The 27045-nt window shown below is 42.0% G+C and overlaps 1 protein-coding gene across 5 annotated transcripts; it reads left to right on the forward strand.

Moving 5' to 3' along the window:
- Positions 1 to 1015: 1015 nt before the first annotated feature.
- On the forward strand, positions 1016 to 24376 carry mtss1la (MTSS I-BAR domain containing 2a). Of its 5 annotated transcripts, XM_030732197.1 has the most exons (16): positions 1519 to 1587; positions 4480 to 4541; positions 4648 to 4721; positions 14457 to 14541; positions 14750 to 14841; positions 14934 to 15008; positions 15437 to 15445; positions 18036 to 18193; positions 18326 to 18433; positions 18865 to 18962; positions 20790 to 20922; positions 21402 to 21476; positions 21700 to 21855; positions 22222 to 22398; positions 22545 to 22710; positions 23011 to 24376. In XM_030732197.1, the coding sequence occupies exons 1-16, from the start codon at positions 1519 to 1521 to the stop codon at positions 23832 to 23834; spliced, it is 2361 nt and encodes a 786-aa protein (XP_030588057.1). In that variant the 3' UTR covers positions 23835 to 24376. The 5 variants fall into 5 exon arrangements, with proteins under 5 accessions (XP_030588059.1, XP_030588058.1, XP_030588060.1 ...); XM_030732199.1 differs by lacking the exon at positions 21700 to 21855 and having other exon boundaries at positions 1016 to 1587; positions 23011 to 23834; XM_030732198.1 differs by lacking the exon at positions 15437 to 15445 and having other exon boundaries at positions 1016 to 1587; positions 23011 to 23834.
- The last annotated feature ends 2669 nt before the right edge of the window (positions 24377 to 27045 follow it).

A 27045-nucleotide genomic window follows, 5' to 3' on the forward strand; every position in this document is an offset into this window, starting at 1 on the left:
TCTATCCTGTGTGCACAAGTTATTATCTTGATGGCAATCTTGAGCAAATAAATTATCTTTTGAGTATGAAACTCATGCCCCCATGTAGGCATAGTTTGTGGTTTTAAGATTTGAAATTTGAGGAGCTCTGTTTAATAATATTATATCTAGCTAGCTGCAAGAAATAACTTCATATACAGTCACTGGCCTCTTTTTAAGGTACATCTTTTCAAGTGCTTAGTAAACCTGAGCAGTGATTAAATGGCACAGCCTACCTGAGTATCGTTGCTGACATGTCCATCTCTTTATGACCACAGTGTCTTCTGATGGTTGCTTCCAGCAGGATATCGCGCCATGTCATAAAGCTCAAATCATCTCAAACTGGTTTCTTGAACATGACCGTGAGTTCACCAGATCGCAATTCAACAGAGCACCTTTGGGATGTGGTGGAAATGGCGATTCGCGTCATGGATGTGCTCCTGACAAATCTTATTTTGGCATTGTAAATTTTTTTGAGTTAGTTTTAAAGTCGGGATTTTTAAATAAAAATCCAGTTCAGTTTACAAATGTTTATTCAAACCTTTACTCTAGTTTCAGTCAAGTATAATAACATAGTTACTAAAGTTGATGGGCTCCAACTATCGGTCTTCTTCTGGACTGGGAAAGAAAACATGTAAACTTAAAGTCAAAATAACTTTAACTTGAATTAACATTTGTTGATTCCAAAGACTCGTGCTAAATGAGGTGTTAATGATCCACATAAAACAGTTAATACCTACTGAGAGTGGCTCAATGATCATGAACAGACGCGTGTGTGAATACACATTTAAACCTGAGGAAATCCTGCTTTACACGTTTGTCGTTCGCTTCGCTGGCAAGGCAGGGCTTCACTTTTGTTTGCGTGGGGGTGGAAGGAGGAGTGGGTGTTCCCCCTTGTCCCCGCCTCTCCTGAAGGGGGAAAAAAAATGACCAGCCCCCTTTCCATTCCCATGGATCTTATTACGGGAGTCTCCACCTCCGAGACATCTGCTCTGCTATTAACAACGGAGCGCGTCCACGCGTCTGTTGCGACTGATCGCGTCTCCCATTGTACCCCTCCTCCGCGTCCTCCACCTCCTCTTGCCCTCTTCCCTAGAGTAGTGCTCTCTCCGTTGTTTGTGTTTAAACGGTGATCATGAGAAGCCACCGTTCATGTGCCCTCCACGTTGCCCGGCTGTAGTTCAACCTGGCCGAAGCGCGCCCCTGCTCCAGCCCTCCTGTGCCACCGAAAGGCGAGTACTGGCGGCAGAGCGAGCAGGAGCACCCGGTGCCACCGAGCAGCACATTTCTTTTTGTCTGTGCGCTCCGCAGGCTGCTGGTTGTGGACTGTGCGTCCTCGCATCCTCCTCGCTGCAGGCTACGCTGTTGTAGGGCAAGCCATCGAAGGACAGATGAAGTAAACAAAGGTCTACACCTCTGATGTTTGAAACCACAACAGTGGGATATTTTATCTGATATTTGTCTTTCTGCGAGCTTTTTTTTTTGTTTGGTTTTGACACCATGGAATCGGTGGAAAAGGAGTGTGGAGCGCTGGGTGGATTATTCCAGGCCATTGTGAACGACATGAAGGTATCACACATAATTTAAAGTAGATATGGATTTTATGTGACCTTTGTGATTGTACAGCGGCTGATCAGACGCATATTTTTTTTTTTTTTTTTTTTACTGCCTTTGTCTCTTTCACCGGGTCCTCCCCCACTTGAAACACCGCTGTAGGACAAACTGTGAGATGAAACGTTTCCCTTTGTGTTATCGTTATAATGTACAGCGGGTCAAACAGTACTTTAGCGTGTGTGCCAGTCTGTTTGCCATTTAACTGCTTACATGGAAACATTTGCAAAACAGTCTTTGTCTTTAACACAAAACCACCGTTTGTTGTTGTATGGCCCAAGGGTCAAATCCTGGCTTCACAATTAAAATAAAAAATATTTCATTTGTTACCCCCCCCCCCCCCCCCCCTTTTTTTTTTTTTTTTGAATAGCAAAACCATGAGGACAGAAGAACACGTTGTTATCAGAAGTCATACTACACATATGATTGGTGCCATTTGACCCCAACCAACTGATCCTTCTTTATCCCAGCCTCCAGTGTTTTCTAGATTAAGTGTCAGCTATGAGAGGATGCTCTGGAAGAAAATAACAGCACCATAACCTCAACCTCCTGAACAGAAACAGCTTTAAGATACTAGTTGTTGCTCTTCCTGTTTGGCAACAGGAATATGGTGTTTAATATACATTAGATCTGGACCTTAAGTTAGTAATTGAACTGTCTGGCCTTGCAATGAAGTTGTATGAAACAGGAGCTCTCTGTCTTTTAGTTAAAAGTAATGTCTTAAGCAGGAATAGTATGCATGTTATTGTGTATTATGTATTCCTTACATGCAAGTGTTTGTGTTTGGGTGTGTTGGGGGAGGGGTCAAGTGAAGGAAGTTGAACCAGGGTGGTCTGCTGTTCATGACAACAGATGGAAAGTGTGAATGCGTTCATTGGCCCTGGAGGAAGCACCCAGTCTTCCCATTGTCCGGGAGACTCATGATGCAGCAAAGTGTTTATAACAGCGAATAAGTCAAGCATCATGCACTCCTTTCAGCCCAACAGATTTCTTATTGATTACTAGCTCAGAGGATTATGGCGCCTTAGGACAGACTATTTATGGACCCCTCATTTGTCAGGCTCCAATGAAATCAGCTCTCTATTTGCAGTGCTGGTTTGGTTTCATATATTTCCCTTTTGTGTTGTGATCACGCCAGGGCCAGAGAGAGACGGGGGCTCTTAGAAAGAGGCAGTCTGTGTATTGATAAGCAGCACAGATGAATGAAGCTGAATCCCTTAGTCAGCACAGTATCAGTGTCCACTGCCTGAGACAGACATCTGACCTCATTCCTGCTGCCTGGCTGTGCCATGCAAGCCTGTTGGACCAGCTTTACCCCCAGGGAGCAACGCAATGGCACAGCTTTCCTGTGAACAATGTTAGAATCTATTCCATGCACTTACCTACATGACATACACGAGAGTACTTATACAACCTCCTGTGTGCTGTGTTGTACTGAACAGACAAAATGTGTGGATAATAGCTGCACCTGTTGGTTATGTAACTGTCTGACCAAGCAACAGGAAAAGAAACAAATGAGTAGGAGGTGTTAGAACAGTAGGTGCAGGATGAAAAGAAAAAAAAAAAAGAATATCCTGCAAGATTAGATCAGGAGTCAAAAATTACATCAGCAATTAGATTTGATCTGATGAGAGTAATGGGGAAAGTTAGTTCAAGCCTCTTTTTGTAGGAAAGTAACCAAATGTCATTGAGAAACCTTTCCTACTAGCTCCAAGGATAATGCTTTTAACCTGAAGGATGAGCTGTGGGAGGAAGAGCCTTTCTCTCCTTGCTTCTCTCTGTTTACCCAACCTTTTGCTCCCTGGATGTTGTTAGGTGTAGATGGGAAAAAAAAAAAAAGTGTGCCCCCCAGCTGCACTGCACATAGCCCTCTTTGCCTGATTCTTCACCCTCTACCCTCAGCTGTCTTGGCAGCACATCCCTCCTGCCCCTTGGAGTCACAGAGCCCACAGGCTAATTAGACACCTGTTGAAGTCAAGTGGGAACAGCCAGACTGGGAGGTTCATGGCAAACAATTTTTTTTTTAAAAGAGGGGATGGCTCCTAAATCACTTTCTAAGGCAGAGGCTTTATCTGAGGTAACCTGGGAGTTAAACCATATCATTGCCAGAATGGAGGTTATAAGTGATGCAGCACAAGACTCTTTCTTGATTGCATGCTAGCAATATGTAATCAAGATGTGTAACCCCTTTTGGCTTCTCTCCATCAAAGAGTCACACAGAGGTTATGCCCTTCCTCTCCTTACTCCAGGGCTCAAGCTCTGCTCTAATGGTCGGCTCTTATAGCTCATGGCAGTGAGCTATAAAAGCCGACCATTGTGATGATCTTGGGGTAAATTTAATCCAGGTTTTTCAAAGACAAGCTGTACTACCTGGCCTGTGTGCATAAATAGTAATGATATAAAGGCTTACACAGTATGTGCCTGTACACCAGACATGCAAACATCTGCACGCTCTGTCGGCCAAACTGGCCAATATTAAACATCACAGTGCAACTTTCACAGTATGTGCACCCCTAGTATTTCATATTTTAAATATGCAAGAATGCAACTGCAAGAATACACTAAAAAAAAAATCACACTCCCCTTTTTAAAGTCAGCACAGGGACCTTATACACCACCCTTATTTAGATTTCAATGTGGTATTTCCCATGTAAATTAAAAAGAAAATGCTTTTTTTTTGTGCATAAAGATATCATTGAAATTTTATCAAGCTGTACCGTTTCTATCCTCTCAGAGTGAACATCATGTCTTCTCAAAGCTGTATGCATACTGTTTGTATGAAAGCATGTGAACTTTAATGTCCTCGGTGAGATATTTATTCAGTTTAATACTTTTCCCTTTTCTTATCAGAGCTCTTACCCTGTGTGGGAAGACTTCAGTGCCAAGGCCACAAAACTACACTCTCAACTCAGGTGAGAAGCAGTTCCTGTGAACAGTGAACCTCAGTGAGGAAAATTCTTGTGCAGTGTTTACAGACTCTTTATGCAGTGGGAGTGCAGTGAACCAATGTATTTACAGGACCACAATTCTGGCAGCAGTGGCCTTTTTAGATGCCTTTCAGAAGGTGGCGGACATGGCGACCAACTCTAGAGGTAAGAGGAGTGTTTTTCAATAAATTCAGGCTCACCTGCTGTGGAGTCAAGCATCTGTACATAGTGGTGGAAAGATAGCAAAATAATGTCAGCCACCTTTGCGTAGGGAGTTGCAAGTTGATTATTTGGATCTTTTTGCAAATTTTTACTCAGCATACCTAGATGTGATACTAGTATAACTCTGCACTGTGTTTGAGGTCTGCATGCATATTGCTTTGTTCTGTGCAGATCCTCAAGCAGCTGGTAGGCTTTCAGTAACACGTTTTTTTTTTTTTTTTTCCCCTTTCTGAATCATACAGGTTAAGGGACAAATAGAATAAACAGACTTAGCTTTTTCACATCCTTAAGAAAGCGTATTGGCTCTCACGGCACCATTCTGTCACACTGAGATGACCAGAGTGGTGGCAGCTCTGGGGGAGGTTGGATGGTGGCGGCTCAGAGAAATGAAAATCTAAGCTTATTGTTTCTTTGGTCTTAATGAGGTCTGCTGATCTGCTTTGTCACCATGCTAGTGGCAGCAGACTGGCTGGCTGGAGAGGCCACTGATTAACACAGATTTCTTTGGAGTTGATCATTGAGAGCAGTATGTAGGTCAAAAAAATCCTGCAAACCCCAATGAGGCTCTTGACATACTCAAAAAGGCAATCACATACCCACAGAAGCATACGTGCACACGCAAACACGCACTGATGCACTGTTTTCAAAGAGTGACAGCTGGTAGCTGGTCACCTGACCTTACAGGTCACATTCCAGGTTTTTAAACTATTTCCACTTGCACCGCCCCTTATTGACCACTTACTGCTGGAGAAAATAGCACAGGAGCCTCAGTGTTTACTCATTGTTACCAGTTTTAATTCCCTAGACTCTACAGGAACAGTTTATTGCCATTACAATACATCAGTCTATGTTAAATGATTCCTGGTGTGAGTGCACATGAGCTCTGTAAGATGAAGCATGGTAGACTGGGGTCAGCCTGCTGGCTTCTAGCAGCTGGCAGCCTGCTTCAGTAAAGGGGGTAGGCCATGGTAGGAATAAAGGGCAAGACTTCAAAGGAAAATCACTGTTAAAAGGGAAAATGGCAGAATGATTGATGGAATGGAGAGTGATGAGAAGAGAGAGAAGGGCAGCAAGAGTTTTGCAGAATGTTGTATAAAATCTAAGTATGACACTCATACGCCCACTTGTTCTTCTGCTTCTCTCCCAGGCACATTTTAATTTCGGGTTTAGGATTAGTGCCATCCTTCTCTGGACACAGACTGCATTAGTGATCAGAGACTGGCACTTAAAGAGGAATTAATGTAATGTGGTTTGGACAGAAACCTATGATGATCTTTTTTTTTCATACTAAAATCTCATTATTTTATGTTAGTTTTAGTCTCCTCTTATCAGTTTCATTGGTAGTCAGTGTTAATTGATTGATAAGATTATTTTTCCCATTAGGTAGATTGTCATGATTTTCTTACATACTGTTGACAACATAATTTAGGGAACAATGATAATGGTAATTTTTTTTTCCTTTACTTTTCAGTAATTTTTCGATTCATGTCAATAATGAAATATCAGTGATATTTCATGTGGGCTTTACTGAATTTTCACGTGGTGGTATCAGCAGGTCAAAATTTGCTGTATGACTAAACCTGCAAAAATCAATTCTCATCAGGCCTGTAGCTGTTGTGAATACAGCTTCTTAGCAAGTGATAGCCATTAGTACATTTTACACATAGTGACCATAATCATCAAATCATGCTGTAGCAGCAGCGCCTTTTTGTTAGCATTACGCTCAAAGCTCTGCTGTGGTCCGGCTTCACATTAATATTAGGACAACTGGTTTTGACTGTTTTTACAAAATAAGGACATAGTAGTCAACTTTTTAAAAAATTAAGAATGTTTAAGAAATGTAAACATCTTGTGCAGTGCTCTGCCATTTCACTTCCATTTATCCCATGTGAGCTGTGTTAGTCTTTGCATGCTCCAAACCAAACCCACTAATTAATTAGGTTGGAGGAATGTCGATATTTTCTGGAGCTGGCTCGTGGTGCACAGGGATAACCTTTAAACCTCAGGCTGTTTAAACTGGTTCACAGACATTGTTAGGCAACTTTGCCCCTCTAGCAGCTGCAGTGTCAATTTATTTAAACTATACTTTACTATATGGCATCCAGATGTTGTTCTTTTTCCACTTGGTTGTACTCTTACTAACTCAAGACTCTTTAGGGACATAAAGATAAAGGGAATTCTTAGATTAGATGGTCAGTATATAGTAAGCATTTATTTCTGTCTCTGTAGCTGTTTCTCTTTATTCTTTTTCTGTCTGTATCCCTTCGTGTGTGCGTGTGTCTGCCTGCAGTGATCATGTTTGTCTCAGCGTCTGCACAGCCTTATAGGGCTGATTTGCACCGTAGGGGGCAGGCTCTTGGCTATGAACTGTTGGCCCCAATTGCTGTCACTCCAATCCATGCTTGTGTTTGGGGACAAGCTTCAGCTGCTGGCACAGCTGGAGGTTTCATCGCGTTCCTCTTTTACCTCCTTTAATCTAACTTTGACACACTCACCCAGTCACCCATCTTACTTTCATACACTCTCTTCAGACTGTAAACACTTCCCTGCCAAGAAAAGCAGCATTTCACCTCACTGATAGCTTATTGATAGACCCAGGGAGTGAGGACAGTGAATGAAGGGTATCTTTTTATGTATTTAAGTGTAATTGTGTGATATATGATATGTGAAAGTATCCATTCTGTCTCCACTTTACTCAACCTCCATTCCGTCTACATAAACGTGCGTCAAACTACCTCGCTGTATGTTCATGTTCAGGCTTCTTTTTGCTTGTGTTGTCCGTTTTTAGAGTTTATGGTGGCTTTTATGGTGTCAGCATCTGTTTTTTATGAAGCAGCTGGAGGAGTTGGCTGCCAGGCATTTTGGCACTGCGTTTGACAGTGCTGTTTCTCTAAGCTGTGCTGATGGAGCTATGTCTGAAGGCATGTCTGTCTCTGTGAACTCACGGCTTGCATCTGGGTTCAATAAAGGTCTTCAAGCCGCAAAGTCTATATTAGATGGTATATTTGAAGAATTTTAGGTTTTTAAGGATATACATTTTAACACCAAGCTTTCCTGTGAGTTAGTTTAAGGCCATGCAGCTCTTTGGATTGTTTTTTGTTGGACTGGTCAGCATAATGGATTTTGGTGTGCCGTCTAGACCTTTTTTTGTCACTCATATTAAAGTGTTATGTGAGGACATTTAAAAAGATCAAACTTGAGTGGAGAAAAGTGGAGTCTGTGCTACATTGTTGCTGCTTGGCTGTATGACATGTTGTTTTAGAAGAATGTTAACTGATAAAGGTTTTTTTTCTCCTTTTTTGGGCATAGTTGATTTGGATAGATGTTAAAGAGACATGGGTAATGGTCCATCAGAGTATGACAGTCTCCATATTTTTCAGAAAGTGAGTTGGCTGTAGTTGGGGGTTAGTTGACCTGGGTGGGGGTTGTGATTGGAGTGGGATTTCCACAGCTCTGGGTATCCAGGCTAGGCAGAGGCGTTTAGCTAATCCTCTTAGCCCCACTCTATAACACACAGACACAGACTGCCTTCTCTTCTCTTCCTGATCAGCCACCCCCAGCTTTAAAAATTTACACTCTGGGATCACTGGCCAGACAGCCATATAATGCAAGTTTATACTGAACACGGATGAAACCTTTCTCACTTTACACATGTGCATCCAAGCCAGTAGAGTCCACACTCCATTGCATGTACACACATGGAAATAATGTTTTTGTGGGTCACTACAAGCCCTCTCTGTTTGACTGTGTCTTTTCGTTCTTACTCATGAAGTCCATACTCAGTGGAGGTATGCTAGTAGATCAGTGTGTCAGCGAAGCACTAATCTGCTTGGCTACTGCACTTCTCTGGGTTGGCAGATGGGACGGATATCCCTACCCGCCATCTGGACAGCCTGGCATGGACGAGATGCGGCTGTGGCCTAGTGCAGAGCGAGATCAGAGGATTAATGTATTCCATGCTATCCCAGCAGTGCAGCTATTTTTACAGACATGTCAAATAATAAGTGTACCCATCAGACCAAAGCTGACATGCATCAAGCTTTGCATTCCATGTGCAAGCCTGATATAACCCCGTTTTGCACTCTCCGCACCAGAACCAAGAGGTTAGAATCTGCAGCTCACGCACTTAATTAGCTTATAGATTTTAAGTGATTTAGATTGGACCTGCATGTTCATTGAATCACATAGATGAATACAGTAGCTGATAAAGTACCATCTGCTTGTGCCATTCTGCTAATTGTATGCAAGGCTCTTCAGTTATTTCATGACCTTCAAACCACAAGGTCACGTATCAACACGAGCCTCTCATTTTCCTCTCAGCTTCCTACCTTGTCCATCAGACAGTTTCCAACACAGTTCTTCATGATTCATGCCAGAGTTTATGGGCTTCAACTCAATGTGGTCATCCTCCAAATGAATGTTTTCCATTTATTGTAATGACTAAATGCACCGAGTAAAAGGTGAAGGGGGTGCAGGAATAATGTGAGAAACAGATGAAACACAGAAATAATAATGGGAGCGAAAACAAATCTTTTGGTTCAGCATAATTTTCATTCTGAGGGTGAATACCAAACTAAGAAGCCAAACATGAGGGGAACACTGTGTTCGGCAACATCCTGAACATGAACTCGGCTTTGAGAGGGAGCTGGAGAGGGATGGAAAATACACGAGAGAGGCTGCTAGAGGAATGCAAGAGAGGAGATTATGTTGTACAGACACTCACAGGGCTAATACAATAATATCATTTACTTTCATTGTATTAAAACCTATTAGAATATAAAGCAGTTTATATTTGATGTATAGGTTCTGATGATTAGTCCAGAGGAAACTGGGTGATATAATAAACCCCTGCTCAAGGTAAAGCAGAAAGACCAGCAGTATTGTCAGCCGTTTTTGCAGTATTGTGCAAATGAGCAGAGGAGCATTTACATAGGTGGGGCAAAAGACGGGGCAGACTATTGTCAGCTAAGATAAAGAAAATTGCAGAGGTTGTAAAACAGGATAGCTTGAGCCGATTGAAATGCCGCACAGTTATTGAAAGATTGCTACTTAAACATTTGTTGAACTTTGGCTATCATGGCTTCTTCTTCTTTTTTTTTTTACTTTAAAGGAACAGTAAATCCATCTTCTTGAGATTTAAATGTCCCCATCTGGCATGAGGCAAATACAGTCCTTTGTGGATTGCTTCCCTTTGCTGTACTTTTTCTTGTTTTCTCTCCCTGTGTCCTTTTTTTTCCATCTCTAATGAAAAGCACATCTGGACAAGGGGTGGCGATTATTTTTAGCAACATTTATGCCCCTGAACAGGAAGCTCCTCCAGCAGAGAAATATCACTTCCTCCTCCTCCTTCTCCTCCTCCTCTTTAAAGTCTTGTTCTAATGCACACCAGAACATGTTTACACCACATCAGTACACACCGGGGTCTGTCTGAGAGGTGATACTTGCTGTGCGTGCTGTCTGGACAGGCAACAATGGGATGAGTGTATGTTTGACTGTGTGTGTGTGTGTGTGTGAGAGAGAGACTAAAACACAGGGGCTGTTTCCTCTGCCTTTTGGTTGTATTGTTCTAATAAAAAGCATTCCACGTATAAGGAAGTGACACAAAGGCTTGGAATGGAGTTTTGCTACAGATATACAGCACGCTGTGTGTTAATCCTAAAACAGTTAGATTTATATCAGATTTTTCAAATGTTAGGAGTTCCTGTTTTTTTTTTCTCTTATAACTGTGAATATAGTGAAAAAACCCATCTTTATCATTAAATTTCTAGTCGAGCTTAGAATAGAAACAAACTCACATTTTAAATTCAAGAGATTTGGGAAAGCACTTCAAAAAACACATACTGTATGTGTGTCTATTATCTAATATTTAAGTAACATGAATTATGTAGATCTGTGGTTTTCTTGCTGCAGGCGTACAGTACCCTACTCCTGTTTCATAATCCATGTCCAAATACAGCTGTTTTATCTGCCACTCTTACCTCCTTCGCAACTTATGGCTCCTTCACCAGTAGATGGAATAGATGCTGCTTTATTTATAATACGCACAGCTTCCACTGTGCTGCACCACCAGAACTCAAGCTGTGCTTTGAAGCAATGTCTTGATGATGTGAATGTTTGATGTTTAATCGGGTTTTGAATTCAGAAATCTCAGTTTCATGTTTGCTCAACTACCATCTAAAGAAGACAAGTAAAGCTGTCAAAATCAAAGCGATTTCACCTAATATTCTTCTTTCTTTCTTTCTTCAAAGATTTAGAAAATGTAATGTTTGCATTAATGTCAAAACACATACACACATTTTCTAAATCTTCTAAACCCTTTATTATGTCCTGGCAGTGCCTCTTGCACCTGCAGCAGCCATATAGCACTTCCTTTCCATTCTGACAGGCCGAACCCACCGTCACCTCGGCAGTGTGTCCTCTTTCATCCTCCCCCCTCCTCCCGTCTCACCCCACAGTGCCTTTCATCCATCAGTGGCCTTCTCTGTGTCTCTGCCAGTTCACACTCTGCCTCACTTAAAAGGGGTGAGGGAGGGTAAAGGCAGGAGGCTTAACTGTCTCTGCCAGCCGCAGCCAGCTCAGTGGTCAAGGTGCCAATGTGAGAAATAACTGTTGTCTCACGGATGATGGAACTTCCTTACCTTGGCAGTGGTTGTTTGAGAGTCTAGCAAAAACAAAAAGGGACTATATTCCTGGAAGCATAACTTTAAAGATCTTCTCTACCTTTAGTCCACATAAATATGTTTTATTGACACTGAAGGCAGAAATCAAGATAGAGAAGAGGAGAGCCGAGTTCAGTTTGAAAACCGGCATCAACACATCCAGCCTTAATTCCAGCAGAATGTCGCTCTAGCTCGGCCGTCTGAGCACTAATGAAATCTGAGCTGAACACCAGGGTTTAGATGCTGAGTAAGAGAGATAGCTACGTTGAGCCCCCATGTTGAAGAGATCATGGAGTTAGGCCTGTGGCAGTTTAGCCTCTGGCTCCCGACTCCTGGCAGGAGAACTCTCAATAAAGCAGGCCTATTAAAATGCTCCTCCCTCCCCAAGGAATCAGGGGAGTTAATCAGAACCAGAGCTTTGGATGGAACCACTCAGTAAATGCTTAAGACTACACTGTGCTGGTCTTGGATACTGGAGCTTAATGCCACCAATGGGGCCACAACCTTCCCACCAACAACCCCATGTACTTTTCAACATACACAGCAGATCTTGAGACAGTTTATATTTATGTTCAGCCTGTGTATTAAGCCAGGCGCTGTAAGCGTCAGATGCATGCACGCCAGCGCTTCTGTAATGAACCACAGATTTGTCCACTGTTCAGTTGCTCCCAGTTGTTTGCTCCAGGCTGTAAGATATATGGATATGTTGCATAACAGTTCTCTTCCATTGTGGTCTGTGTTTTGCTTCATTCATGCACGTGTTGCTGTCTGCTACAAGGTCGACCAAGATCCTCCCAAAGCCACAGGGGTCTGCTTAATAATCACTTTTCCAGTTCTTGCACACATCAGCTACCATGCTGATATAATGTCAAGTACGGATATAGCTATATCAAAGTTTTGATGAACAAGTGGCATTTTAGACATGAAAATGCATCTTGTCAAAATTTACCTAATGTTAATAACTGCAATTTCTCTGTTTAAATGAGAATAGTGGTTTTAGTTTTGTAATGTAAGGTTTATTATTTATTAAACACAATATTATAAATCTCCACCTTTGGAGGAAAATATAAAGAAGGACAGAGGTCTGTTGCTATATTCTGCAGAATAATTGTCCTTCGAGCCAGGTAAAGCCTCTCCCCAGCTTGTGTATGTTTGTTACATGCTTGTGAGTCAGTGCAGGGTGCTATGGGAGTGAATCACCACGTCCCTGTCCATCCGGTCAAGGCCATAAGCCAGCAAGGCTTTTGGACATGGCCAGGAAGCCTCCCCAGGATGTAGCTGTCAGCTGATCCCCTTTTGGGAAGGGAAGAAGGAGGGAAGGAGACAGGAGGGAAGAGGTGGGGAGCAGGAGGGATATTGGCAGGTGTGAATGGGACAGGAGGGGGGGGGGCTCTCTCCAGCTGACAGTGACATTAGGAAGGTCTGTTTTAGAGATATAAGCACCCACATTACTCTCTCCCGCCTCCTGCATCTATCATTCAGTCTTTCTCCATCCAAGAAGTGATATGCAGCTGTGGATGTCTCCTGTAATGCCTTTAGCAGGAGAAAGGCAAAATCACTGTGCATGTGTACTACGTGCATGTCTGTATTTCTCAGAGATCTTCATGAACTGGGGAAAACAAAGAGCCACTTACATGACCGAGTCCTTTTAAATAAGTTAGACACTTCTTTTTTCTGCTTATATCAAGAGCTCAACTTATAGGTTCCACATGTTTTTTAAATCACTTCCTGCTGATGTTTAATACCTGTGCTTGATACAGCTGGATGACCTTTCACCTCTTCTCTCGCTTAGAAGAGCAGTGCACACAGGGCCCAGATCTGTTGCGGAGTTTCTTTGAACTGGTGCAGCAGTTAGTGAAGCTGACAGCCAAATGCTGGAGTAAACTGGTCTTTGTCTGACAGTTTGACATGATATCAATGGGAGACAGTAACCTAGTTTCTTTATCCGATATCTGGAAAAGAGCACAGATCTCACCGGACAACAATCTGGAGCATTTCTTACGCAGAATCTCATTTTAGACCCGCTATATTAATCGTGCCTTTCGTTTTCTCTTTCCTTCAGCCTGTTTTTGTAGTGAAGGTTAGAGCTGCTTTCTCTCAAACTCTGCCTGCCCTGCGTGAATGGTGTTTAGGAAACAGAGAGAACAGGAAAGGCAGAGCAGACAGGGAAGAATAGAGGGATATCCCCTTACAGGGTTCCCTCCTTTTTCCTCCAGGATAAAAAAGGGTGAGAACTTCGGAAAGGGTGTGGGGGTTGGTAAATCACACCACCTGTCCACACGTGCGCACAAACCAACCTCTGCAAATACACTCCAGCAATCATTCATGAACACACATATGGTCATACGTACCTCCACACTGCTGGTAAGAGGTGGCCTCTCTCTTTCCATGTGTGTGTGTGTGTGTGTGTGTGTGTGTGTGTGTTTGTGGTGAGAGACCCTGAGATTAGCCCTATGTGGCCCAGATTACAACAGGATCAGTGCTGCCACATATTACATCGGCCTATGAACCATCAGTGAGACAGTGGACCAGCATGGGCTTTAGGGGGCTTAAGACCTCATTTAATTACACTTCAGCAGAGAGAAAAAGTACAGTAACAAATTCACACAGCTGTTATTTACTCAGCACAGCGAGATTAACACATTGCGACCTTAAGGTGTCAACAGGAAAAAAAAAAATTTTGTGTCAGGAGGGAAGGAGACAGTGCAAGGTTTTAGTTTACAGGCACTGTGGAGCATTTGCTTTCCCCAAACAAATGTGACATTTACAGGCTCTGTCTTTACAGTCAGCATATGTCCAGTATGTCTAGTGGCTGCAACTAAAAATGCCTCTCTAGCTGAAAGAGGGAGGAAAAAACCCTTTTGTCCATTTGACAGCAGAGAATTATACCTCTCAAAACACTTCACATGTGTATTGCCCTCTCATAGAAAATACATTTTTTCTAGGCGTATTTTAGATTTCTGATGCCAAACTCTGATATTGTAGGTGACAATTTATTTTTTGATATTGTCTTTACAAGGTGCTACCAGGGACATTGGCTCAGCACTGACGAGGATGTGTATGCGCCACCGCAGCATTGAGACAAAATTACGCCACTTCACCAAGTAAGTGTCTCTTTTGTTTTTATTTACTCCACTGCAATTTTCTCTCTTGTCCTGTCCCGAGGGGATTATTATGTTTCCCATCCCCATCCTATTTCTGTTGACCTTTCTCTCATTTTGTTACTCTTCACTAACAGTTTCTGTGCTGTGGAAATAAAGCTATTTGTTATACCCTTCATTCTCTGACTATTGGCTCTCCTTGCTGCTGCAGTGCTCTTATGGAAGGCCTGGTTATGCCACTCCAGGACAGGATAGAGGAATGGAAGAAGACAGCTAATCAGCTGGACAAAGACCATGCCAAAGGTGAACAACCACAATAATATAAATAACATTAATTGCACAGTGTGAATTGGATGGAAATTTATACTTCTTTCGCCGTCACATGCTCTCTACAGAATACAAGAGATCTCGTCAGGAAATCAAAAGGAAGTCACTGGATACCATCAAACTCCAGAAAAAAGCAAGAAAAGGTTAGCAAGACTCTCAAGATATATTTTTTAGTATTTTAAGGATTAGATTAATTAAGTCTGCTGCTGGGCCCTGCACTGTCTAGCAGTGAAATAGCACCACCTAGAGTGTAGATTGTGAAATGATAACTCTATCAAGTTAAAATGTTTGGCAAAATTTCAGAGGCTCCTTTCCAGCTTTGGATAGTTTACCCTATAAATCAAAGAAATTAACTTCTTTCCTGGCTGTGCTTGCATTATCCCCCACTGCTGGCTGTAATTAAGCTCCTATTTTCATACACTTCTTTAATATACCAGTGGTACGGATTAGTCATAAAGATGCAATGTGCCCTGATTTAATACAGCTAACACTGCCTGTTCTTCTGTCTCTCCACCCCCCCTGGCTCTTACTGAAACCCTCTATTTTTTCTGGCATTTTACCCTGGCTATAGAGCTTCTAGGTATGTTTACTGCCACAAATAAGAACTGCTCATACTCGTTTCAAACCTTAAATCCATCTCTACATAAACCTGCCAGTCAAAGAAAACACCATCTGTCTTAGCATTTTTGCTGGAAAGGTGGAACATTTATTATTTACAAACCAATTTAACACCAGAGTCAGCTCCTAAGGTGAAAAGCTGTGATGAGTTGGGAGGAGACGCAAGTGTTTTTTAAACAGAGAAGAAAATGATACAAAAACATGGAGTCCAAAGAAGTATTTTCCAAAAGCTTAATGAAAATGAGTTAATGAAATGCCACAGAGTAGATCTCTCTAATGCTAGAAGTAATAGTGATGACAACACAGAAAAAGGTAAACAGTATAATAGTGATGACTTGAGCCTGTCTCTACTTTCCATCACCAGGTGATCACGCAAACAGTTAGATTGCTTTCGCAGTCTCATGATGTGATACTGTTTATTTCGTCATAGAAAAATGATTAATATAATACTATAATTACCTGCATGGTAAATAAACAAGCTCAGCAGATGTATGCTGTCCAAGTAGGTCTGTAAGTAGGTCAAACATTTTGCAGGCTAGATGGAGACTGAATTCAGTCAAGCGTCACCTTTTAAAAAAAATATGCCATTCACAGCATCAGGGTCAACCACACCCCCTCACTGTGGTAAAAGTTCCTGTCCCTTCCCGATCTGAACTGCTGATCTGAAAGTTTTCCATGCTCATTCCTTAGGTGAGACTCGTTGCTAGGAATTACAGGCTCTCTGGAAGCAGTCTCAGCATCCTTTTGAATGCGGCTCCTGTTTTAAGGACCCATAAATCTGCAAGCTGCCACATCCTTATGGGACTCAATTAATTAGTGCCTTATTAAATACAGGTGCGCCGAAAGACTTGTTCATTAAGCTGGATGTGCTAAAGATATAGGCAGCTGTAAGACAAATCTAGTTAGTTAGTGTTTTTCATCAAGGCAATTGCCAACATAGAGTGATACAAATTTAAATTTGCTCACACCAGTTTAGCTCATTATAATCTTATGCACAAAAAGTAGGGAAATTTGTGTTCGTTCGATTATTTCTTTGCTGTAACGATGCTTTTTGGCAATAAATCTAATACCATTGGAAAGCTTCTTATTTCCCCTTAAATGGTGCCACATTTGTAAGGAAAATGCATTTGTTGATTGAGCACCAGAGTTGAATGTGTGGGTTGTGTCCATGAAAAACTTGCCAGATCTTCTCTGCCAAAGCCAACAGCTTTTAGTGGAGGGAGTGTGATGGTAAGCTTGTTATCATTGGAGGGAATCTCAATCCAGAGAGGTATAAAGATGAGATTCTGCAACCAGTGGCAATGCCGTATCGCCACAGTCTGGGACCGAACTCTATCCTCCAAGATAACAACGTTCGACCTCACAGAGTGGGGTTTATCAGAGATTACATAGAGAGAGTGGAGCAGATGGAATGGCCTGCCTTCACTCCTGACCTCAACCCTATTGAATTCTTGTGGGATCAGCATGGGTGTGCTGTTTGTGCCAGAGTGGCCAACAAAACCACATTGGCTGACTTACGACAAATGCTGGTTGAAGAATGGGATGCCATCTGACGGCAGTGTGTGACCAGCATGAGGAGGAGCTGCCAGGCTGTTGTGTATGGTTCTTCCACATGCTACCGAGGCCCCTGTTTGTTAAATGAATAAATTGTTAAATTGCCAGTATGTCTTATTTCTTCATACTTCAATCATACAGTCCAATAAACAACACCAAACGAGTCAAAAGCAGAATAAGCTGTTTGGCACTGGCAGAGAAGATTTGGCAAGTTTTTCATGGGCGCAACCCACATATTCAACTCTGCTCCTCAACCTATAAATGCATTTTCATGTTCACATTTTTACAAATGTGGCACCATTTAAGGGGAAATAAACAGGCTTTCCAGTGGTACAATTTATTGCCAAAAAGCATTGTTATGACAAAGAAATAAACAACCAAACACAGCTTACTTTTTGGACTCTTTTTTATTTTTTTTAATTGAACAATGCTTTCAGTGTGCTAAGGCTCAGTACACCAAAGTATTCACCAACATGACTGGCAGTGTATGTACAAAGCATGCAGTCACAGCAAATGGTATGGCATCTCATTTTCATCTTCATCGTCATCTCATCCTTCTTTCATTGTTTAGCCTTCCATCATCAAGTATCACTGTGGTATGCAGTATTGAATGACCTGACATTCCATACAGTAGTGATTTTCCAATCTCATCCGTTTCAGGGTCTGCAAATCATCTCCAGTTGCACTGATTGATGACATGTTTCAGTATCTTCTCATTCCCATGGCCATTATCCATTCTGGTGTAATGTTTTTCAGTGCGTTGACCTTTAGTAAACAGCAGTTTATCATTATTTGTTTTAATCATCTCTAATCTTTTACTCTTTTCCTCCCCCCCTGCACTGTGGACACTTCCTGTCACTTTCATAACCTCCCGTCCAAATCTCTGTTTTCATTCCTTCTCCTCTCATTATTTATTTACTCAACTCCCCTCACCTCTGTCCTCCCTTGCTCTGTCCTTCCTGCCTTTCTGTGCCTCTGCACCCACTGCTATTGCACAGGCCGCGGTAATCTGCGCCCCCAGCTGGACAGCGCCATGCAGGATGTCAGTGACTTGTACCTGCTAATGGAGGAGACGGAGAAGCAGGCAGTGCGCAGAGCCCTCCTGGAGGAGAGAGGACGCTACTGTTCATTCATCAACTTGCTTCAGCCTGTGGTGGTGAGGGACATTAAGCCTTTTAGTATGGAAGGCTGTGCGTGTAAAGACCACCAACATACAATATGAAATATGTTTGCTGCCTCTTGTTGATGTGGTAGCTGTTTAATTTAATCCATCCTGTTTCCCCTCCAGAATATAGAGATCGCCATGCTGGGAGAAATAACACATTTACAGGCCATTGTTGATGACCTCACTTTGCTGACTGAAGACCCACACAAGTTGCCACCAGCTAGTGAGCAGGTAACAGGAGTGTAATACTACAAATTCATCTAGTGCCGCTGGCATGCGCATTTCCTCACAGAGGTGGCCAGGCTGTTAAGAGTAGAATTTAAATTGCTCTGCATGTTTGCATTCCAACTTTAAAAAATGTTCATGTTTCTTGTTATGAACAGCATGACTGAAACTGTTTTAATCCAAAGCATAATATAAGCAGCTTGTTGTTTCATAGCTCATACTCCATCCAGCTGCTAAAAGTACTTGCTAGAGTAACAGATAGGTATCGGTCCACATTGCAAATTGCAGTTAATTCAGTTTGAATTAAACTTTACTACAAATTGCAGTACTCATCAATTTGAGTAATTATGTTGTGTCCTTGTCAGTTCCCAACTTTTTCCTATATGTAAAAGCAGAGTTGTGAGTGTCTAGGTCACCATTTCATTGTGCTCCTGTAGGTGATCCGGGACCTAAAAGGTTCTGACTATAGCTGGTCCTACCAGACCCCTCCTTCCTCCCCTAGCAGCACAGGCTCCAGGAAGAGCAGTATGTGCAGGTATGTTCTATAAAAACACACAACTTGTTGCACATTGTTATCTTTTGTATTAAAGAGCCCCTTAAGACATCCAAAAGTAGATTAAAAAAGTACTCTGGTTTGAGTAACAAGTCATGTTGTTGATGGTTTTCTATTTTCTATTTCAGTTGGTAGAAAATCGTAAGATGACATTGATGTCTTCTCTTTTAGAATGAAGAACCTAGAATCTATAAACCCGTATGCCCTCCTCGGGCATTTGTGTACATTTTTGCCACAAAAGTGTCCAGAGGGTGCAAAATTTGAGGAGGGCATAAGGGTTAAGATGTAATAAATCTTCAAGCTATAATTTGCAATTCATGTTTGCAAGTATATGCTTTAAATTCTTGTTTCAGATGAGCTCAGAAAAGCCCTCTACATTTAACAGAAGAATTTGAAAACACCCTTCAAATGTCAAATTCAAAGAACCTGCATATCAAACCTGCATAATTCTGTACTGTGAAGGTCAGACATCCAGGATTAACACTGACTACAGCACAGTTTTGAATGGAAGAGGTGCCATATTATATAAGATTTTAATTGTACATTAGGTTGTGATATGTTTCATTCACTGTTTTTTTTAAATTATTTCAGCCTACTTAATAACATATTAGCAAAGAAATGAAACATTTAAAGACCATTATAAACCCATGAGTATAGCTGTGACATGCCTTCTTCACTAGACAGCCTGACTAGCAGTGACAGTCGACATACAGCGATATCTTGCAAGCTCCTCAGCTCTTGCTCCTGGTATATATTTGTAGTTCTCAAGCTTCTTACAGGCAGATTAAGGTTTAAAGCTGTCAAATATCACCAGCTGACAGCCATGAGCCTACACAAGAACCAAAATCCACGTATTCATCTCACTTAAGGTGAGAGCTCAAAAGTTTCTCTACAAATGTGGCATCCTAGGTCATAATGTCGTGCTGCAGAGATATCACACCGTCTCACTTTTTATTTACTGCTGTAACAGTAACACCAGAACCTGCCTGACACTTGTTCCAATTAACACCATATCCTATTCTTAGTATTTATTCCCACTGTATCCACTGACTCCTTGAGTTAGTGGCTAATTTTAACACAGATTTAAGTTATGATTAGTGAAGCCATACATCTTCCAGATGTTAGCTTTTCTGAAATAACCTTTCAGCGCCACAGCCACGTATTGAAATGAAAGAATGTGATCAACAATCAAAGGCTCTAATGATAAGAAACAGTAAATACAAGCATACTTATTAAAAACTCAAAAGAGAAAAAAGGACAGCTTAATACTCGTCTCTGGTTTTAAATGATTTATTGTATTTAATTTGCCATATTTATTCTGGCAATCCTCCTTAAGCTTCATCCAAGAGAATGAAGATTAATGAGAAACGTTAACTTCGGATAGATTCCAGAGGGAGAGGGGAAGAAGGGGGGTGCGGGAGAGTGGGGGGGGTGGGGGTGAGAAGCGCAAGTTGCACATTTCATAACGCGTGGGTGACAACGAGAAGCATCTCTGAGTGAAAATGACAGCGCAGCAGACAGAAAGCACAAAGACAGCTGTTAATGCTCAGAAAGGCACTCAGAAAGGAAGAAAAAAATCAAAGAAAGTGATAACTTTTTAATGCTCTTTGATGCACCAGAATTAGAAGAATGGAATCATTTAAACTTCATGATCACAGCTGTTGTGATAAATTTTTTATAAACCCTTTACGCTTTTTTTTTTTTTTTTTTAATTTTGAAAACCAGAAATGTGATCATATTAATCCAAATCCTGATTATTATGCATACTAAATGCTGAATTTTCTGCCGATGTGATTTCTTTGCCAACAGTCTCCTACAGATGCCCTCCTCAGGAGCCCATCGGCTGAGCAGCGTCTCCTCCCATGACTCAGGCTTTGTCTCCCAGGATGCCAACACCCATTCAAAGCCTCCATCACCCATGCCCTCTGATATCACAAGCCAGGTAGTGGTCTCAGCCATGATATTTAGCTTTATTCTATTATCAGGAGGGAAAGAGGGTTTTTTTTTTTCTATTGCAGCCAAACCAGACATAAAGCCATAATAAGAGCTTGAACTTTTTTTTGGGGGGGGGGGGGGTCTGCACTAGAGCTCTATCAGTTGCCGTTTAATTTTTATCCCCCTGGACTGAAAGTTATTCACACTCTCACAGTCTGAACAGATTGCAGTATACAGAACATACTCAGCAGCACACCAACTGATGCAATGCTCTTTTTCTGAATAAATGATCTTACAGGCTACTTTATTTTCAATCTGGGCAATAGAATATAGATCCCCTCAGAGAGGAAAAAAATCCCGCCTTCTAAAGCTCATCAACACTCTTCTCCAGCTCTCACCCTCTTCCTATGCATCTCTCACATCTAACTTTTTCTCCCCATTTTACCTCCATCTCCACTGTTCTTTACACCATCTTTCCTTTCCCAGAAATCAACAAGCTCAGCCTCCTCTGAGGCTTCAGAAACCTGCCAGTCTGTCAGCGAGTGCAACTCTCCTACAGCGGTTAGTAATGCATGCATCTCTTACCAGTGTACTTGCTTTGCTGGACACACACACACATCAGCAGAAATACACACTTGCACACTGATGTGCTGTGCATTTCAATCATTTTTATCTATAGCTTAAAGAGGCCCGCGGGCCTATTATGACAGCTGCTGTTAGGTTTAGCGTGGCCTACTCGTACATGTTGAGCACTCTTACTCAGACCTGTCTGTCCATTCTGCAGTTTGGCTCATGCTCATCCTTCGGTACCTTCCGCCCTGCTTTCTCACACACTGGCACCATCAGGCCTCTATCTGTCATACTTCCTGCATCCCCCACATTTAACCACTCCCCTGGATCCAACACTCCCTCACCCACATCAAAGGTTCCTAGCTGGAAGGTTTGTTTTTATTTGCAATTTTGGTTTTTGGGTTCTCTCTTTTGAGACTTTGTTGCTTCTTTGCTTCTTGTGTTTTGTTGCAGACTTTGTATTCTGTAGGTTAACCTCACAATCATTGTATTGCTGTGACTCATCAAGCTTAGTTTTCTAATGTTGCCATATAAAGATGTGCTAAACTGAGATGGCTCTTTTATTTAACAGCACTGACATACTCTGCTGTATTCTGCACATATCTGCCATGCATCTAACCAGTTTATGAGCCAAATCAGCAGTTTCTGTGTTTAACTGACCGTACAACTTTTGGATAGTGAAACACTGGAGATGCACAGTTGGAAGATGGTCTCATTATTCAGTCTGCTGTTGCAGGACTGGGCCAAATTGAATTCTTGCGAACCGTCGTTGGCCAGCACCCCACCGCGTAGGAGGGAGTCTGTGGATAAGATGAGAGAACTGGAGGCGCCACCCAGTCCACAGGGGTATTCTGGAATGCAAGCCGATGATCCACACAGAGTGAGAAGTGGCCCAGGAACCATTATAACCAAGGTAAAAAGTCCTCAGGGAGTAAAAATATAAATGCCAGTGTATCAATTTGTATGCTGTAGAGATTGCAGTGTGATGGAAATGGAAATGTATGCTAATCTTTATGTATTTTCTGCCTGTCTGTGTCCATATATATGTGTATGCTTAAGCATGGTGAGCCCCTCTCTCCAGCAGCCAGTACTCTAGCCATGGTTCTAACCAGAGGCTTGAGCATGGAGCAGCAAAAGAGCAGCAGAGACTCTCTGCAGTACTCCAGTGGCTATAGCACCCAGACCAACACCCCCTCCTGCTCTGAGGACACGATACCCTCTCAAGGTAACACTCGTCCCTCAGGAAGTACACACTCCTTCGTGATTAAACACACAGCATCCATGTATAGCAAATCCTTTATGAATTTTCTCGTTGGGTTTCCATCCCCATTTTAATGGGAATCTTTGCACTGTGTGATTTGAATAAAGCAGTATGAGTTACCTCAAATTCCAGTTTGATTACTGTAAATTATTATGTGATGAAGCAGCTGCTAATTAACCCTTCAAAACAACTGCTGTCAGAATTTTTATTGCTCAGTGTTGAAAATTCAGATTCTCATGACTTGCTTCCCTGCTGCACTTCTAGGTTCTGATTATGAGTGCTACTCACTTAATGGGGATGCTGACAGTGAAGGGCAGGCAGACTTTGACAAATCCTCCACCATCCCACGCCATAGTAACATTGCTCAGAGCTACCGTCGCATGATCCAAACAAAGAGACCTGCAAGTACAGCAGGGCTGCCTGCAGGTAAGACTGTGCAGGGAACTCTGAACGGTGCTGGGGGAAGTGGCTCTGGAGCCATTGCTTCAGGTACAGCCACTATACGCCGGACGCCATCCTCCAAAACTGGTGTGAGACGCACGCCATCTACATCTGGTCCCATTCCCATCCGGCCTCCCATCGTGCCAGTTAAAACCCCAACAGTGCCAGACTCTCCAGGTTATGCTAGCCCGTCTCATCATCGTGCAGGCAGTGAGGAATTTCTGTATGGTGATGACCTTTCAGCTAGTGACAATTTGAGGGCTCCTCCAAAGAGGATGAGCCTTCCTGACACAGCTTGGGGCTGTGGAGGAGGAGGAGGAGGAGGAGGAGGAGGGGCGGACAGGACTGTTTACGAACAGCAGGCTCCCGGAATGGCCACTCATGGTATTGAGGAGGACCCTATGCTTGCTGCCAACCGCCACAGCCTGGTGGAGAAAATAGGAGAGCTGGCAGCCAGCGCCCACGCCCTCGGTGAGGGGCAGTTCCCCTTCCCTAGCTCAGTGCCAGGGGATCCCACTAAGTGTGCACCCCAGGAGTTGTCTTCTGTCACCCAGGAGGACGTGGATGTGCTGGTATCTATACGCCGGGGGGTCAAGCTCCGCAAGACAGTAACAGATGACAGGTCTGCTCCTAGGATCCTCCGGTAGTTGAGGGGACAAACTGAAGTCCTGTAGTGAAGTACATCACCGCTTATGCAATACATGAAGTAAGGCACAAGTTAACAGAGAGGCTGAAACGTGGTGAATGAAGGCCAGTCAGAGTCATGAGTGATCATGGACAGTGTCAAGTCATTTAATGTTATGTATGAATTGCATACAGACAAAGTAATCCATATTTTTTGGTTTTTATTCTTACTTTTTGTTTTGTTTTGGTGGCTGTGGTTTCTCCTCCCTGTGTGACAACCTGATTCAGCCCAGACCCTATTAAACCCAATCACTGAATGCCCTGTGTCTTGGTTTATGTTTATTATTATATTGTACATTTCCCAATCCCTAGCCCGTGGAGAGTGACGGGTGCAGTGCTCTGTGAGCCTGTCTGTGTGTTGTGTCATTGTCATTGTTACTGTACTGTACCCTCTTACTGTTCTGTTTGATAAGTTGAGCAGCAGCTGTGTAAGTCATGTAAAAATAGAAGCATTATGGCAGTTTTTTATTGCTGTACTGTACTGTCAATATATTCTGCAATTAAACAGGCTTTTTACTGTTAAATGACTTGATTGCTTTGTGTCAGAAAAATATATTGATATTTGCAAGCACTGCAAATAATCTAACAATATAAATTAGCTTCTGTATACATGTAAAAGCTATATAAATGGCTTCAGCTATTTCCCTAAGCCTTTTGGAGTTTGTTGCTTCATTGCTTTCTCCACTTTTTAAAAGGTTTAGTTTTATTACAAGTATATCTCCTCAGGATCTTACTTTAGATTGCAATCCAGTCAGTTTTTTTTTTTTTTAATTTGTACAGTTTATAATGGTGGTGTGTAGTTTCTTCCTCCTCAGCTCTTTTTTTTTTTTTTTTTTTTTTTTTTTACTTTTTAAGTGTCAGGATTTTTCCTCCTAATTTTACACTTACTTTGCTCACAGTCATTGAGTGCAGGACTGCTGACCACATTGCAGCACTCTGAAAACACAGATGGGGGCGCCTTAGGCCCTTCACTGTGACTGAGCATACTCTGCGGCTTCAAAATGAACTGTAATGCGGGATATCAGTTAACATTACTGCCTCGGTGAAGATATTTGGCAGGCTGAAATGATGAATAGTTCGAGGGATGAAGAACAAACAAGCAAGGAAAGGATGATTTACAGCATCCAAGATGAAAAGCATTCATATTCAACCAACAAAATATACCTACAGTAGGTATGCTAGCACACTCACTTCTTTTAAGGTTAACAAAACCCTCCAAAAAGTCAAACTGCGCTTTTTGACTTCGCAGAGAGGAAAAAGACCCACACAAGCCGTTTAGACAGTCACCTTTAGACTAACACATACAGAATTAATCAAACGTCTTCATTCTGGGCAGGTTTTCTTTTTAGTCTGCATGTTGTAAAACCTGTGCTGAAATTTATGTTCTAGTAGCTGCAGAAAGTCTCTCTCATTATTTATTAAATGATAGTTCCTGCTGGAAAACAGCTCCTAAACTGAGTGTATAACGTTTCTTCCCTCCGGAAAACAGTGATGATGAACTGCAGGGCCTCTGCTTTGGATAAGGGACCTGTTTTAGAAGGTAATATTGTATAATGTATGGGTACGAAGTACATGTAAAGCCACTCTCTTAATAAGACACCACTTAACAATGTTACACTGAAAAAACAGAGTTAATGATTTAAAATAGGAGAGAGAACACAACTAGGCTGAGATATAGTTTAAGACTTTCCTGTTTTCATAGAGTTGAAGGTCGAAGTCTGATCATAGATAATGAGGGGGTGGGCATGTCTATGGTTTTGGGCTCATTTGTAAATCAAACAGAAGATGCTACAGGACCGCCATGGCTGACGAAGTTATTAGTCTACTCTCCTTATGAAGCCTGCAGTATTTTCATATTCTCCCCAATGGGTCGCTCATAATCCTCTCAGCTTCATAAATAGCACATTATTGAATGTACACCATCAGTTCATTACCTTGAACTGGACGAGTAATGGAAACCTGCCTAATGTCGGGGGCCTGCTGGGATAATTAACTGAGAAAAAGAACTGAAAGCTTCAGTGTGCATCCAAGGTAATGTTCTCGCTTTCCAAACTGCATTTCAAAGAGAACATCACTGCCTCTTAAAAATCTCACCTTTTAGTTAGGCAGAGTGAGGGGGACTATTGAGCAATGCTCATTTTCTTTTATTTTCAATGACTATCTCCTGTGTCTTTTCGTGGTGTGAGAAATCTTTTAATGTGCTAATAAAAAGTCGTGATTGTTCCGGGCTACAAGGAGATACAGTTCGACTCGGTGATTATTTCTTAGTGCGCTAATCACCGGGGAAGCCCCAGGCCCCACTAATCAGAATGTAGATATAATAAAATGTCTCCCCAGACATGATGTGGCCCTGAAGTTGCTCGATTTGTTTCCACCAAAACAACGAGCCATGCATTAATCAATAAATTATTTGGGGGCTTTTTTCCTTCAAAGTGTGCTGCTGCTGTACTCCTTTTATTAAACTTATTGAATCATCCTGGGAACAAACGTCGGCTTTTACGGTACACTGTTGTGAGTTAAAAGGCTCAGAACAGATAGTCAGTAATGAGACTGAGAATGAGGTTTTGTTGCTGTTTTCATTTGACATTTTCAAAACCTGCAGTATTATTATTGGTGAAGGTAACTTCTGAACCTGGTTGCACACGTTGCTCCATAATTAATATCTGTATTAATAAACAGTTTTAGTTTCTACAGCAGAGCTTAAATCCTACACTAAGGGGCAGAAGCCTTAAGGGGATCACAGATCAAATCTAATTAGCCGTACCTAATACATGAGGGAAATGTTTTTATATTTATCCAGCTCCTTTAACTGCTTTTTTGCCTTCAGGTTGTGATGAGGGAAAATGTCCTTAGGGTCCCATATATGCAGGAACACTTCAATGAACGGTGCCACAGAGCTGCTGCTCCTGTTGGGTGTCATTGTGTTTCCAGAAATGGCTCTTTTCCAGGGAAACTTGTGGAGCAGCGTTTACATAAATGTTCACTCTGAATGTTCACTAACGATTAGTAATCTGAGAGCTGAATGCTTAGTCATTCATTTTAATTGTCCTGTCGTTCCTTAATAAACCTGCCTATTTCGGGCAATTATGTAATCGACTTTTGCTGAATGGCTTATTTTTAAAAACATTTTAGCCACTTTAGTTCATGTTTGGCCTAAACTGCCTGTTAACTGAT

The sequence above is a fragment of the Archocentrus centrarchus genome, chromosome 6, assembly GCF_007364275.1.
Source record: "Archocentrus centrarchus isolate MPI-CPG fArcCen1 chromosome 6, fArcCen1, whole genome shotgun sequence".
In the NCBI taxonomy this organism is placed as follows: domain Eukaryota; kingdom Metazoa; phylum Chordata; class Actinopteri; order Cichliformes; family Cichlidae; genus Archocentrus; species Archocentrus centrarchus.